The 16,239-nt window shown below is 58.3% G+C and overlaps 1 protein-coding gene across 6 annotated transcripts in view; it reads left to right on the top strand.

The window, feature by feature from the left end:
- LOC144952011 (cell adhesion molecule 2-like) overlaps positions 1–15,162 on the top strand; it is a 68,587-nt gene extending 53,425 nt beyond the window's left edge. Inside the window, exons 8-11 of one of the 6 annotated variants that reach the window (XM_078882396.1) lie at positions 1,364–1,444; positions 8,374–8,418; positions 12,233–12,358; positions 14,541–15,162. In XM_078882396.1, the coding sequence (XP_078738522.1) occupies positions 1,364–1,444; positions 8,374–8,418; positions 12,233–12,358; positions 14,541–14,659 (371 nt within the window). In that variant the 3' untranslated portion in view covers positions 14,660–15,162. Of the gene's footprint in view, positions 1–1,363; positions 1,445–8,373; positions 8,419–10,553; positions 11,309–12,229; positions 12,359–14,540 lie in introns of those variants that run through there. The other 5 variants (XM_078882395.1, XM_078882398.1, XM_078882394.1 and 2 more) reach the window with 5 other exon arrangements.
- The last annotated feature ends 1,077 nt before the right edge of the window (positions 15,163–16,239 follow it).

The following is a 16,239-nucleotide window of genomic DNA, read 5'->3' as shown; positions in this document are numbered from 1 at the left end:
GAGACGCGGGGGGGAGAGACGCGGGGGGGGGAGAGGGAGACACGGGGGGGGGGAGAGACGCGGGGGGGGGAGAGACGCGGGGGGGAGAGACGCGGGGGGGAGGGAGACGCGGGAGACGGAGACACGGGGGGGGGAGAGACGCGGGGGGGAGAGACGCGGGGGGGAGAGGGAGACACGGGGGGGGGAGAGACGCGGGGGGGAGAGACGCGGGGGGGAGAGGGAGACACGGGGGGGGGGAGAGACGCGGGGGGGAGAGGGAGACACGGGGGGGGGAGAGGGAGACGCGGGGGGGGGGGGCTGCTGGGTGTTGGGCAAAGCTGTTCAGTCCAGTGCCGGGTTTGGCGAAAGTTTTCCACACACGGCGCAGAGTGACCCAGTTGCTATGGTTACCCACGGCAATCATCGCCCACCTACAGGGGCAGCTGCCACTGGGGGTGCCCCTGGGCCACGGGGGTGAGCACCGATTGGCCAGCGGTGGTGACGCCAGCGGCAGGCAAAGGGCTTCGGAGCATTAACCGGGGCGGCACCGGGGTTCGAACCGCGAACCCCCCCACACCCCCCCCCACACACACACCCCTCCCACACACCCCACACACCCCACACACCCCCCCCTCCCCCTCCCACACACCCCACCCCCACACGCCCCTCCCCCCTCCCCCACACCCCCCCACACACCTCCCACACACCTCCCACACCCCCCCACACCCCCCCCACACACTCCCCCCACACACCCCCTCCCCCCTCCCACACACCCCCTCCCCCCTCCCACACCCCCCCATGCACCCCCCCCCCCCACTTCCCCCTCCCCCCTCACACCCACACCCCCCCACACACACCCCCCACCCCCCCCCCACGTTTTCTGACTTGGTTCTTCGAGGTTTTTTTTGCTTCTGAGTTTTTGTTTCGTTTTGTTCCCCCCCCACCCCGCCCCCTCCCCCCCCCACCCCCTCCCCTCCCCCCCAAATCTAACTCTTGCTTTCACCCCCCCCCACCACCACCTGTCGACTTATTATTCTTACGATTGCGCGAACTGCCTAACCCCCGACCCCCCACACCTTGACCCCCGACCCCCACACCCCCACACCTTAACCCCGTGACCTGTCAACACTTATCTGCTGAACCGTCACCTGTAACCCCTGACCCCCCGGCTCACCTTCGACCCCCTCTTAACCCGCCATTCTAATCTCCTAACCTTTCACCCCTGACCCGATAATATAACCTCTCACCCCCCCGCCCGTCCTCCCTCCCGTCGGATTCTGACCCCGCGATGCCCTTTCCCTGCATGCAATGCTCCTGTCGCCCCCTTCCCCCTCCCTGCCTGACCCCCCCCCCCCGTGACCCCCGTGACCCCCGTGACCCCTAGACGCCCCCACCACCGCCACCCCCAACCTCCCTCCGACCTCCACCATCATCACCATGCCAGCCCCCAGACACTCCCCGAAAGGTAAACGGAGGTCGCACACCGCTCACCTTGACCCCGAGCTCACCTTGACTCTGACCTCACCTTGACCCCGAGCTCAACTTGACCCCGAGCTCACCTTGACTCTGAGCTCACCTTGACCCCGAGCTCACCTTGACCCCGAGCTCACCTTGACTCTGACCCCACAATGACCCCGAGCTCAACTTGACCCCGAGCTCACCTTGACCCCGAGCTCACCTTGACTCCGAGCTCACCTTGACTCTGACCCCCACAATGACCCCGAGCTCACCTTGACTTTGAGCTCACCTTGACCCCGAGCTCACCTTGACTCTGACCTCACCTTGAAGCCGACCCCATCTTGACCCTGACATCACCTTGACTCTGAGCTGACCTTGACCCCGAGCTCACCTTGACCCCGACATCAACTTGACCCCGAGCTCACCTTGACCCCGACATCACCTTGACCCTGACCCCACCTTGACCCCGAGCTCACCTTGACCCCGAGCTCACTCATTCCACACCCCTCCACACTCTCACTCCCTATTGTTATGCAACACACAACGCAATACATAAATACAGTACACACAAACAAGACGTACAAAACACACAACACACACACAGACACCACATGCACACACAACACACACACAGACACCACATGCACACACAACACACACACAGACACCACATGCACACACAACACACACACAGACACCACATGCACACACAACACACACACAGACACCACATGCACACACAACACACACACAGACACCACATGCACACACAACACACACACAGACACCACATGGACACACAACACACACACAGACACCACATGCACACACACAACACACACAGACACCACATGGACACACAACACACACACAGACACCACATGCACACACAACACACACACAGACACCACATGCACACACAACACACACACAGACACCACATGGACACACAACACACACACAGACACCACATGCACACACAACACACACACAGACACCACATGCACACACAACACACACACAGACACCACATGCACACACAACACACACACAGACACCACATGGACACACAACACACACACAGACACCACATGCACACACAACACACACACAGACACCACATGCACACACAACACACACACAGACACCACATGGACACACAACACACACACAGACACCACATGCACACACAACACACACACAGACACCACATGCACACACAACACACACACAGACACCACATGCACACACAACACACACACAGACACCACATGGACACACAACACACACACAGACACCACATGCACACACAACACACACACAGACACCACATGCACACACAACACACACACAGACACCACATGCACACACAACACACACACAGACACCACATGGACACACAACACACACACAGACACCACATGCACACACAACACACACACAGACACCACATGGACACACAACACACACACAGACACCACATGCACACACAACACACACACAGACACCACATGCACACACAACACACACACAGACACCACATGGACACACAACACACACACAGACACCACATGGACACACAACACACACACAGACACCACATGCACACACAACACACACACAGACACCACATGCACACACAACACACACACAGACACCACATGGACACACAACACACACACAGACACCACATGCACACACAACACACACACAGACACCACATGGACACACAACACACACACAGACACCACATGCACACACAACACACACACAGACACCACATGGACACACAACACACACACAGACACCACATGCACACACAACACACACACAGACACCACATGCACACACAACACACACACAGACACCACATGGACACACAACACACACACAGACACCACATGGACACACAACACACACACAGACACCACATGCACACACAACACACACACAGACACCACATGCACACACAACACACACACAGACACCACATGGACACACAACACACACACAGACACCACATGCACACACAACACACACACAGACACCACATGCACACACAACACACACACAGACACCACATGCACACACAACACACACACAGACACCACATGGACACACAACACACACACAGACACCACATGCACACACAACACACACACAGACACCACATGCACACACAACACACACAACACACACACAGACACCACATGCACACACAACACACACACAGACACCACATGGACACACAACACACACACAGACACCACATGGACACACAACACACACACAGACACCACATGCACACACAACACACACACAGACACCACATGGACACACAACACACACACAGACACCACATGGACACACAACACACACACAGACACCACATGCACACACAACACACACACAGACACCACATGCACACACAACACACACACAGACACCACATGGACACACAACACACACACAGACACCACATGCACACACAACACACACACAGACACCACATGCACACACAACACACACACAGACACCACAGCGCCCCAGGTGCCATGGGTGGACTGCTGTGCCAGGCTAGGTGCAGGAGGTCACGGGACAGACCCAGGTGCCATGGGTTGACTGCTGTGCCAGGCTAGGTGCAGGAGGTCACGGGACAGACCCAGGTGCCATGGGTTGACTGCTGTGCCAGGCTAGGTGCAGGAGGAGGTCACGGGACAGACCCAGGTGCCATGGGTTGACTGCTGTGCCAGGCTAGGTGCAGGAGGTCACGGGACAGACCCAGGTGCCATGGGTTGACTGCTGTGCCAGGCTAGGTGCAGGAGGAGGTCACGGGACAGACCCAGGTGCCATGGGTTGACTGCTGTGCCAGGCTAGGTGCAGGAGGTCATGGGACAGACCAAGGTGCCATGGGTGGACTGCTGTGCCAGGCTAGGTGCAGGAGGAGGTCACGGGACAGACCCAGGTGCCATGGGTTGACTGCTGTGCCAGGCTAGGTGCAGGAGGAGGTCACGGGACAGACCCTGGTGCCATGGGTTGACTGCTGTGCCAGGCTAGGTGCAGGAGGTCATGGGACAGACCAAGGTGCCATGGGTGGACTGCTGTGCCAGGCTAGGTGCAGGAAGTCACGGGACAGACCCAGGTGGCATGGGTTCGTCTGCTGTGCCAGGCTATGTGCAGGAGGTCACGGGACAGACCCAGGTGCCATGGGTTGACTGCTGTGCCAGGCTAGGTGCAGGAGGTCACGGGACAGACCCTGGTGCCATGGGTGGACTGCTGTGCCAGGCTAGGTGCAGGAGGTCACGGGACAGACCCAGGTGCCATGGGTTGACTGTTGTGCCAGGCTAAGTGCAGGAGGTCACGGGACAGACCCAGGTGCCATGGGTTGACTGCTGTGCCAGGCTAGGTGCAGGAGGTCACGGGACAGACCCTGGTGCCACGGGTTGACTGTTGTGCCAGGCTAGGTGCAGTAGGTCACGGGACAGACCCAGGTGCCATGGGTGGACTGCTGTGCCAGGCTAGGTGCAGGAGGTCACGGGACAGACCCAGGTACCATGGGTGGACTGTTGTGCCAGGCTAGGTGCAGTAGGTCACGGGACAGACCCAGGTGCCATGGGTGGACTGCTGTGCCAGGCTAGGTGCAGGAGGTCACGGGACAGACCCAGGTGCCATGGGTTGACTGCTGTGCCAGGCTAGGTGCAGGAGGTCATGGGACAGACCAAGGTGCCATGGGTGGACTGCTGTGCCAGGCTAGGTGCAGGAAGTCACGGGACAGACCCAGGTGGCATGGGTTCGTCTGCTGTGCCAAGCTAGGTGCAGGAAGTCACGGGACAGACCCAGGTGGCATGGGTTCGTCTGCTGTGCCAGGCTAGGTGCAGGAGGTCACGGGACAGACCCTGGTGCCATGGGTTGACTGCTGTGCCAGGCTAGGTACAGGAGGTCACGGGACAGACCCTGGTGCCATGGGTTGACTGCTGTGCCAGGCTAGGTGCCGGAGGTCACGGAACAGACCCAGGTGCCATGGGTTGACCGAACGCGATGGCTGGCAGATGCACCACCTGTGTCCCCGACTGTGCCAGGCTAGGTGCAGGAGGTCATGGCATCGACCCCATGTGCTATTGGTTAACCGACTGAGATGACCGATTCAAGTGCTGTTAGCGAGTAGCAGCACCTATGAAGGTCACCACAACACGCTCACTCAGTGACTCACTCAGCCACTCGCTCACTCATCCACCAATTCACTCATCCACTCATCCACTCATCCACCCACTCACCCACTTGTCCGTCAATCCACACGCTCACAGACTCTCACATTCATCAATACTGTCACACTGAGTCATTAACTCAATCGCTCGCTCAATAACTCGCACGCACGCACGCTCACTCAATCGCTCACTCAATCACTCACTCAATCACTCGCCCACTAACTCACTAGCTCATCCATCCATTCACAAATTCACCAACTCGTACAATCACCCGCTCGCCCGCTCACTCGCTCACTCATCAAAACCCTCACACACCCAGCCACTAACTCACCCGCTCACTCAATCACTAGCTCACCCATCCATTCACATATTCACCAACTCGTACAATCACCCGCTCACTCGCTCACTCATCAAAACCCTCACACACCCAGCCACTAACTCACCCGCTCACTCAATCACTAGCTCACCCATCCATTCACATATTCACCAACTCGTACAATCACCCGCTCGCTCGCTCACTCATCAAAACCCTCACACACCCAGCCACTAACTCACCCGCTCACTCAATCACTAGCTCACCCATCCATTCACATATTCACCAACTCGTACAATCACCCGCTCACTCGCTCACTCGCTCACTCATCAAAACCCTCACACACCCAGCCACTAACTCACCCGCTCACTCAATCACTAGCTCACCCATCCATTCACATATTCACCAACTCGTACAATCACCCGCTCACTCGCTCACTCGCTCACTCATCAAAACCCTCACACACCCAGCCACTAACTCACCCGCTCACTCAATCACTAGCTCACCCATCCATTCACATATTCACCAACTCGTACAATCACCCGCTCGCCCGCTCGCTCGCTCACTCATCAATACCCTCACACACCCAGCCACTAACTCACCCGCTCACTCAATCACTAGCTCACCCATCCATTCACATATTCACCAACTCGTACAATCACCCGCTCGCCCACTCGCTCGCTCACTCATCAAAACCCTCACACACCCAGCCACTAACTCACCCGCTCACTCAATCACTAGCTCACCCATCCATTCACATATTCACCAACTCGTACAATCACCCGCTCGCCCGCTCGCTCGCTCACTCATCAAAACCCTCACACACCCAGCCACTAACTCACCCGCTCACTCAATCACTCGCCCACCAACTCACCAGCTCACCCATCCATTCACAAATTCACCAACTCGTACAATCAATCACCCGCTCGCTCGCTCACTCAGTCTCTCTTTCATCAACACACTCACCCGCTCATACACTCGATCACTCACCCATTCACTTGCTCACCCACTCAGAAACTCACTCAAAGACAAAGATCCCCCGTATAGGCATAACAGACCGCAGGGGCAAGTGCTGTTAGCGAGTAGCACCTATGAAGGCCGGCACGGCACACGAGGGGGTGGGTGGCCAGCACCACGCCCGGCCGCCTTTGTCTCCCCCGGTGGTGATATTTTTACGCACCGCACCGGTTACTCATTTCGAGGCTGAGTCGACCTAGGGGAGGCCCAGGACCGGTCCAGATAACCGTCACTGGGTGTTGGCTGTGAGTGGAAATTGAACTCTGGTCATTGGGCTTGTCGCGCAGTGCGCCAACCACTCCCCCACCGCTCTCCACGTACACGCGCACACGCACACATGTACACACGCACACACGCACACGTACACACACGCGCACACACACACACGCACACACGCGCACGCACGCACACACGTACACACACGCACACACACACGCACACACACGTACACACACGTACACACACGCACACACGCACACACACGCACGCATGGACGTACAGAGATACACGCGCGCACACACTCACTCACACACTCACTCACACACTCACTCACACACTCACTCACACACTCACACACAATACATTCATATCCATGTCATGGACACTTTGCTTTGTGTTGATATTTTGAGTTGAAGTTTTTGCATTGTCTCCTGCCTGTGCGTGCGTCTGCGTGCGAATGTCTTGGTGAGTGGACTTGGGCGTGTTACTGTGTGTCCGTGTGTGTCCGTGTGTCCGTGTGTGTTCGCGGATACGCGTCTGCACGCTCGCATGTGTTTTATGTATGCTTGCGTGCGCCTGTGTGTGCCTGTGCCTGTGTGCGTGTGTGCCTGTGTGTGCGTGCCTGTGTGCGTGCCTGTGTGCGTGTGTGCCTGTGTGCGCGTGCCTGTGTGTGCGTGTGTGTGTGCCTGTGTGTGCGTGTGTGTGTGCGTGTGTGCGCGTGTGTGTGCCTGTGTGTGCGTGTGTGTGCGTGCGTGTGTGTGCGTGCGTGTGCCTGTGTGTGCGTGTGTGTGTGCCTGTGTGTGCGCGTGTGTGTGCCTGTGTGTGCGTGTGTGTGTGCGTGTGTGCGCGTGTGTGTGCCTGTGTGTGCGTGTGTGTGCCTGTGTGTGTGCGTGTGTGTGTGCGTGTGTGTGCGTGTGTGTGTGCGTGTGTGCGTGTGTGTGCGTGTGTGCGTGTGTGTGCCTGTGTGTGTGCGTGTGTGTGTGCGTGTGTGTGTGTGCGTGTGCGTGTGTGTGCGTGTGTGCGTGTGTGTGTGTGTGTGCGTGTGTGTGTGTGTGTGTGCGTGTGTGTGCGTGTGTGCGTGTGTGTGTGCGTGTGTGCGTGTGTGTGTGTGTGCGTGTGTGCGTGTGTGTGTGCGTGTGTGTGATCTGCATGCCATCCCACCCCCCCCCCCCTGTTACACAGAGCCCCCCATGTCTACGCGGCTCGCTTCCGGCTTGCCCACCACAGGTACCTCCACCACCTCCTCCACCTCCTCCTCTACCTCCACCTCCACCTCCTCCTCCACCACCACCTCTTCCTCCACCTCCTCCACCTCCTCCATTTCCCTCAACCTGCTCCTCAGCTTCCTCTTCAACCTCCTCCCTCCCTCCCTCCTCCCTCCCTCCTCCTCCATCCCCTCCTCAACCTCCCCCTCCCTCCCTCCCTCCCTCCTTCCTCCCTCCCTCCTCCTCCTCCCTCCCTCCTCCTCCATCCCCTCCTCGTCCCTCCCTCCTCAACCTCCCCCTCCCTCCCTCCTCCCTCCCTCCTCCTCCTAAACTTCCTCCACCTCCCCTTTGACCTTCCTCCCTCCCTCCTCCTCCCTCCCTCCTCCTCCTCCTCCCTCTCTCCCTCCTCCTCCCTCCCTCATCCCTCCCTCCCTCCCTCCTCCTCCTCCCCTCCTCCTCCCTCCCTCCTCCTCCTCCCTCTCTCCCTCCTCCTCCCTCCCTCATCCCTCCCTCCCTCCCTCCTCCTCCTCCTCCCCCCTCCTCCCCCCTCCTCCCTCCTCCTCCCTCCCTCCTCTTCCCTCCCCCTCTTCCTCCCTCCCTCCCTCCCTCCTCCTCCCTCCCTCCCTCCTCCATCCCCCTCCTCCCTCCCTCCTCCTCCCTCTCTCCCTCCTCCATCCCCTCCTCCCTCCCTTCCTCCACCTCCCCTCTAACCTCCCTCTCTTCTCTCCTCTTCTCCTGCCTGCCCGTACTGTGCCACACACCGCGCTCTCTCGCTCGCTCTCTCTCTCGCTCGCTCGCTCTCTCGCTCGCTCTCGCTCTCTATCGCTCGCTCTCTCGCTCGCTCGCTCGCTCTCGCTCACTCTCTATTGCTCTTTCTCTCACTCTCTCGCTCGCTCTCTCACTCTCCCACACTCTCTCTCACTCTCTTTCTCTCGCTCTCTCGGTTCAAAATCGGAGTCAAAACTTTCATCTGCGCCGGAGGAATCCGCCGAGCTCACGAAGCTCTTCTTTTTATCTTTTTGAGCGGCTACGAGCGCGGCCGTCAGTCACCCCGGCGCTGCCAAGGCGGCGAGGGGTTGGCGGGTCGCGCGCAGATCCGTTGCCAACGAGAGCGTTGACCACAAACGAGCCGCGCACGAGGGGGGGGGGGGGGCGACCCCCCGCCACGCAAACTGCGGCCGTCCAACAGATGCGCTGCCGCTCCTGTGGCCGTCTGGAACGTTCTCTTCCCTTCCGACGTTAGGAAGCCACTTGGGAGCTTACGGCGCTTTTAAATCATCGTCATCATCTAGATTGGCAAACTCGTTTCTTTAGAAATGCGTTGTTCCATTGGAACCTCATTCGCCAGTAAAAATATGATAATCGTTTTTTTACCCTTCTATCTGGCAACAAAACTGACACCTTTTTTTACAAGGAGTCATGTTTGCATAGACCACAATACCTGCAGTCATAATGCAAACAAAAAACATAACTCTGATAATGACTCCTTGTAAAAAAGGTGTCAGTTTTGTTGCCAGATAGAAGGGTAAAAAAACAATTATCAGCTGCGTTGTTGTTGTTATTGTTATTGTGTTCAGTTTTGTTGTCCTACCCACCCCCGCCCGCCACCTCCGATGCGTACGGTTGGCTACGTACGGCACGAAAAGAAGTTCTACATACGTACATACGTACATACATATTTCGATTTAAAGCTTTCGTGACTGCTGGGATTCATCTTCTTGGTTCTTTCGGTAAAGTCACGTAGAAGGGAAATAAAAAAAGAATACAAATAAAACATACTAAAATACAATTCTCACTATTATTTTATTATGTTTTATTTGTATTATTTTATTATTTCCCTTCTAATAAAATTAAACACAATAAAATAATTATCACTATTATTTTATTATGTTTTATTTTTATTATTTTATTCTCACTATAATTTTATTATGTTTTATTTTTATTATTTTATTATTTCCCTTCTACGCGACTTTACCGAAAGAACCAAGAAGACGTACATACGTACTTACTTACATACTTACGTACGTACTCGCGTGCGTACGTACTTGCATACACATGTAATAAAAGACTCGGACGCTTCTCTCTGTCCTGTGTCCTTTATTTGGGTTCGATCTCTTTTCCCTCACGGCACTCCCCTATCTACTCTCCACTCTGCAGCCCCAGGCTGCTGTCGCTCACGTAGCCCAAACTCCCTCCTAGCAGCCCCGCCGCTGTCGCGTCGCGCAGACCCCTGCTGCCCGACTCCTCCCTTGCAGACCCGCTGCTCTTCGCAGCCTCCTCGCTGCTCCTGCTGCCCCCGGGGTCGGTCACCGTTGGCCGACGGTGCCGATCCTCGTGGCCCGGGTGTGTGGCGACCTCGCCACTCTCTCTCTCACCCTTCGCCCTGCGTGGCCTCTCACTTCTCCCAGTCCCCGATCACACTCCCGACTGCTTCCGGTTACCCCCCCTTATAGACCCTTCCCCTCTCCCCCACGTGACGTAACTCCTCCCCCCATGACGTCACTTCCGGGAGGTCGTTTACGCCCGCATTACACATACATCAACGCCCTTCTTAGCTGTGGGTTGGTGTCGAGGAGGAGGGAAGGTGTGAACTAATCTCCATCTGTCCCATCTGGGCTGGAGGTGGTGTCACCCCATCACACGTGTGGGAGTTCTCTGGGTGTCCTGGATTTTTCTCCCCTCCCGGTGTGATCAGCACTCGTCGTTATGTTTTCGGGTGAAAAGATCTTGACGTAAAAAATAAAACTCGATGTGGCAGGACCCTCCTTAAAAAAAAGTCTCATGACACAGAGCCATAGACACAGACCCACAGACTCACACAGAGACCCACAGACTCACACAGAGACCCACAGACTCGCACAGAGACCCATATATAGACCTACAGACTCACACAGAGACCCATAGATACAGACCCACAGACTCACACAGAGACCCACAGACTCGCACAGAGACCCATATATAGACCTACAGACTCACACAGAGACCCATAGATACAGACCCACAGACTCACACAGAGACCCACAGACTCGCGCAGAGACCCACAGACTCGCACAGAGACCCACAGACACACACCCATAGACTCGCACAGAGACCCATAGACACAGATGCGTAGACCCACATAGAGACCCATAGACACACTCATAGACTCCCACAGAGACCCATAGACACAGACCCACAGACTCACACAGAGACCCACAGACTCGCACAGAGACCCATAGATAGACCTACAGACTCACACAGAGACCCATAGACACAGACCTACAGACTCACACAGAGACCCACAGACTCACACAGAGACCCATAGACACAGACCCATAGACTTACACAGAGACCCACATACTCGCACAGAGACCCATAGACACAGACCTACAGACTCACACAGAGACCCATAGACACAGACCTACAGACTCACACAGAGACCCACAGACTCACACAGAGACCCATAGACACAGACCTACAGACTCACACAGAGACCCACAGACTCACACAGAGACCCATAGACAGACCTACAGACTCACACAGAGACCCACAGACTCACACAGAGACCCATAGACTCACACAGAGACCCGTAGACACAGAGACCCACAGACTCGCACAGAGCCCCGTAGACTTGCTGCCTGCATTCAGGTCCAGGCTCAAGGCCTCCCTCTGCCCACAGTTTCTGGAGCATCGTCTTTATGTACTTTCCCGTGTCTCCGCCATGTGTCTACCCCCCCCCCCGCGTGCCCCCCCCCCCCCCGCGTGCCCCCCCCCCGCGTGCCCCCCCCCCCGCGTGCCCCCCCCCCCGCGTGCCCCCCCCCCCGCGTGCCCCTCCCCCCGCGTGCCCCTCCCAGTAGACCCCGGCATCCAGGAGCGCCAGGCCGGCACGGACACGGCGGTGATTGGCGGCGTGGTGGCGGTGGTGGTGTTCGCCACGCTCTGCCTGCTCATCGTGCTCGGGCGATACCTGGCACGACACAAAGGTGACCTGCTGCCACCCCACGTGACACTTGCTGTGTCCTGCTGCCACCCCACGTGTCACTTGCTGTGTCCTGCTGCCACCCCACGTGTCACTTGCTGTGTCCTGCTGTCACCCCACGTGTCACTTGCTGTGTCCTGCTGCCTCCCCACGTGTCACTTGCTGTGTCCTGCTGTCACCCCACGTGTCACTTGCTGTGTCCTGCTGCCACCCCACGTGACACTTGCTGTGACCTGCTGCCACCCCACGTGTCACTTGCTGTCTCCTGCTGCCACCCCACGTGTCACTTGCTGTGTCCTGCTGTCACCCCACGTGTCCACTTGCTGTCTCCTGCTGCCACCCCACGTGTCACTTGCTGTGTCCTGCTGCCACCCCACGTGTCACTTGCTGTGTCCTGCTGTCACCCCACGTGTCACTTGCTGTCTCCTGCTGTCACCCCACGTGTCACTTGCTGTCTCCTGCTGCCACCCCACGTGACACTTGCTGTCTCCTGCTGTCACCCCACGTGTCACTTGCTGTCTCCTGCTGTCACCCCACGTGTCCACTTGCTGTGACCTGCTGCCACCCCCACGTGTCACTTGCTGTCTCCTGCTGCCACCCCACGTGTCACTTGCTGTGTCCTGCTGTCACCCCACGTGTCACTTGCTGTCTCCTGCTGTCACCCCACGTGTCACTTGCTGTCTCCTGCTGCCACCCCCACGTGACACTTGCTGTCTCCTGCTGTCACCCCACGTGTCACTTGCTGTCTCCTGCTGCCACCCCACGTGTCACTTGCTGTGTCCTGCTGCCACCCCACGTGTCACTTGCTGTGTCCTGCTGTCACCCCACGTGTCACTTGCTGTCTCCTGCTGTCACCCCACGTGTCACTTGCTGTCTCCTGCTGCCACCCCACGTGTCACTTGCTGTCTCCTGCTGTCACCCCACGTGTCACTTGCTGTCTCCTGCTGTCACCCCCACGTGTCACTTGCTGTGTCCTGCTGCCTCCCCACGTGACACTTGCTGTGTCCTGCTGTCACCCCACGTGTCACTTGCTGTGTCCTGCTGCCTCCCCACGTGACACTTGCTGTGTCCTGCTGTCACCCCACGTGTCACTTGCTGTGACCTGCTGTCACCCCACGTGTCACTTGCTGTGACCTGCTGTCTCCCCACGTGTCACTTGCTGTGTCCTGCTGCCACCCCACGTGTCACTTGCTGTGTCCTGCTGTCTCCCCACGTGACACTTGCTGTGTCCTGCTGCCACCCCACGTGTCACTTGCTGTGTCCTGCTGTCTCCCCACGTGTCACTTGCTGTGTCCTGCTGTCTCCCCACGTGACACTTGCTGTGTCCTGCTGTCACCCCACGTGTCACTTGCTGTGTCCTGCTGCCACCCCACGTGTCACTTGCTGTGTCCTGCTGTCACCCCACGTGTCACTTGCTGTGTCCTGCTGTCACCCCACGTGTCACTTGCTGTGACCTGCTGTCTCCCCACGTGTCACTTGCTGTGACCTGCTGTCTCCCCACGTGACACTTGCTGTGTCCTGCTGCCTCCCCACGTGTCACTTGCTGTGACCTGCTGTCTCCCCACGTGTCACTTGCTGTGACCTGCTGTCTCCCCACGTGTCACTTGCTGTGTCCTGCTGCCACCCCACGTGTCACTTGCTGTGTCCTGCTGCCTCCCCACGTGTCACTTGCTGTCTCCTGCTGCCACCCCACGTGTCTCCCCACGTCATCCCCGGGTCTCCCCACGTGTCACCCACGTGTCTCCACGTCATCCCCACGTCTCCCCACGTGTGACTTGCTGTGTCCCCACGTGTTGCTGTGACTTGCTGCCACCCCACGTGTCTCCCCGCGTCTCCCCGCGTCTCCCCGCGTCTCCCCGCGTCTCCCCTCGTCTCCCCGCGTCTCCCCGCGTCTCCCCGCGTCTCCCCTCGTCTCCCCGCGTCTCCCCGCGTCTCCCCGCGTCTCCCCTCGTCTCCCCGCGTCTCCCCGCGTCTCCCCTCGTCTCCCCGCGTCTCCCCGCGTCTCCCCGCGTCTCCCCGCGTCTCCCCGCGTCTCCCCGCGTCTCCCCACGTCTCCCTACATCTCCCACGTGTCTCCCCACGTCCTCCCCACGTGTCCCCCACCGTGACCTCCCGTGCATCTCCGCCCCCCCCCCACCCATCCCTCCCCTCCCCCACCCACCCCTCCCACCTCCCGCCTCCCGCAGGGACGTACCTCACCCACGAGGCGAAGGGGGCGGAGGACGCCCCGGACGCGGACACGGCCATCATCAACGCGGAGGGCGGCCCCGCCACCAATGAGGAGAAAAAGGAATACTTCATCTGACGAGGGGCGCTGTGCAGCTCGCAAGCCCTCCACGTCTCCCTTGACCCCCCCCCCCCCCACCACCACCAACCCCCTACCGCCACCCACCCACCAACACCACCACAAGGCGTCGAACCCCAATCGGGGGTCTTACCCCTGTGACCCTACACCACAAGGCCCCGAACCCTATCGCTAACCCCCCCCCCCACCCCACGCCGAAACCCTGAACCACACCCGTAGAAAAACCAACTCCATCTCCAAATTCAACCCCAGTGACCAGACTGCCCCCCCCCCCCCCTGACACCTGGACCGTGACCTCTAACCCTAACCGCGCCCCGCCCCCCCGAACACCTCGACCGTGACCTCTAACCTTAACCGCCCCCCCGAACACCTCGACCGTGACCTCTAACCCTAACCGCCCCCGCCCCCCCCGATCACCTCCACCGTGACCTCTAACCCTAACCGCCCCCGCCCCCCGAACACCTCGACCGTGACCTCTAACCCTAACCCCCCCCGAACACCTCGACCGTGACCTCTAACCCTAATCGCCCCCGCCCCCCCGAACACCTCGACCGTGACCTCTAACCCTAACTGCCCCCCCCCCCCCCCCCCCGAACACCTGGACCTCTGATCTCAACCCCTGACCACTCTGACCCAGGGCACCGAGTATCTGCACTCGAACCCAAATGCCCCCCCTCCCTTCCCCCCTAGTCTCTGGGTCTAAGCCTCACCCTGACACCTTAACCCAAGGTGTTACCTGCAGCGGCTACAGCTGTCTAGATGCCGAGACCCCGGGGTCTATAACCCTAGGGCTGACATCCAAGGCTCGGGATCTAATCTCACCCCCCAAAGCCAGACCCTCGGAACTTAACCATAACCCCGAGACCCTGGGTCTATCCACAACCCGAAATGCCTATCCACTGGTTCGAATCCCAACCCCCAGTACCTTGACCCCGGCTTGAACCCACCCTAACGCCCCCGTCTCTAGCCCCAAAGCCGAGTCTTGACCCTAAACCCCCGTGTCTAACCCTCGCCCTAAACCCAGAACCTGTACACTTGAGTTTAACCCAACTACCTAGACCTTAACCCCTAAACCTCCTCCTCCCCTAATCCCCTGGGTATAACCCCCTCAATCCTGTGGGTATAACCCCTAATGCGTAGTGCAATGAGAAGAGGGGAAGGTTTGACCTCTCGACCCAGACCGACTGACCCCGACGTTCTGACCCTGACCCCCGAATCGAACTCCCGAGTGGGGGGTGAAGGGGGGGGGGGGTCTGATTCGTTCTCCGGCACGAGAATAACACGCGGCGCGTTAACGGAACACGCCGAAACGTTACTGGTACAGCACACCGGTTGTGCGTTCGAGAGTAAGCCCACAAGATTGTAAACAATTGTAGATGCTGCGGTTTTTAACTCTCCTACAATCCGGTGTGTTACCGGTACAGCTCACCGATTGTGCGTTCCAGAGTAAGCCCACAAGATTGTAAACAATTGTAGATGCTGTGGGTTTTACTCTCCAAAAAGCCGGTGTGTTACTGGTACAGCTCACCGGTTGTGCGTTCCAGAGTACAACCGCAACATTTAACGAACTGCAGACAGAC

The sequence above is a fragment of the Lampetra fluviatilis genome, chromosome 65, assembly GCF_964198595.1.
Source record: "Lampetra fluviatilis chromosome 65, kcLamFluv1.1, whole genome shotgun sequence".
Taxonomy (NCBI): Eukaryota; Metazoa; Chordata; class Hyperoartia; order Petromyzontiformes; family Petromyzontidae; genus Lampetra; species Lampetra fluviatilis.
This window is presented reverse-complemented; position numbering and strand designations above follow the sequence as displayed.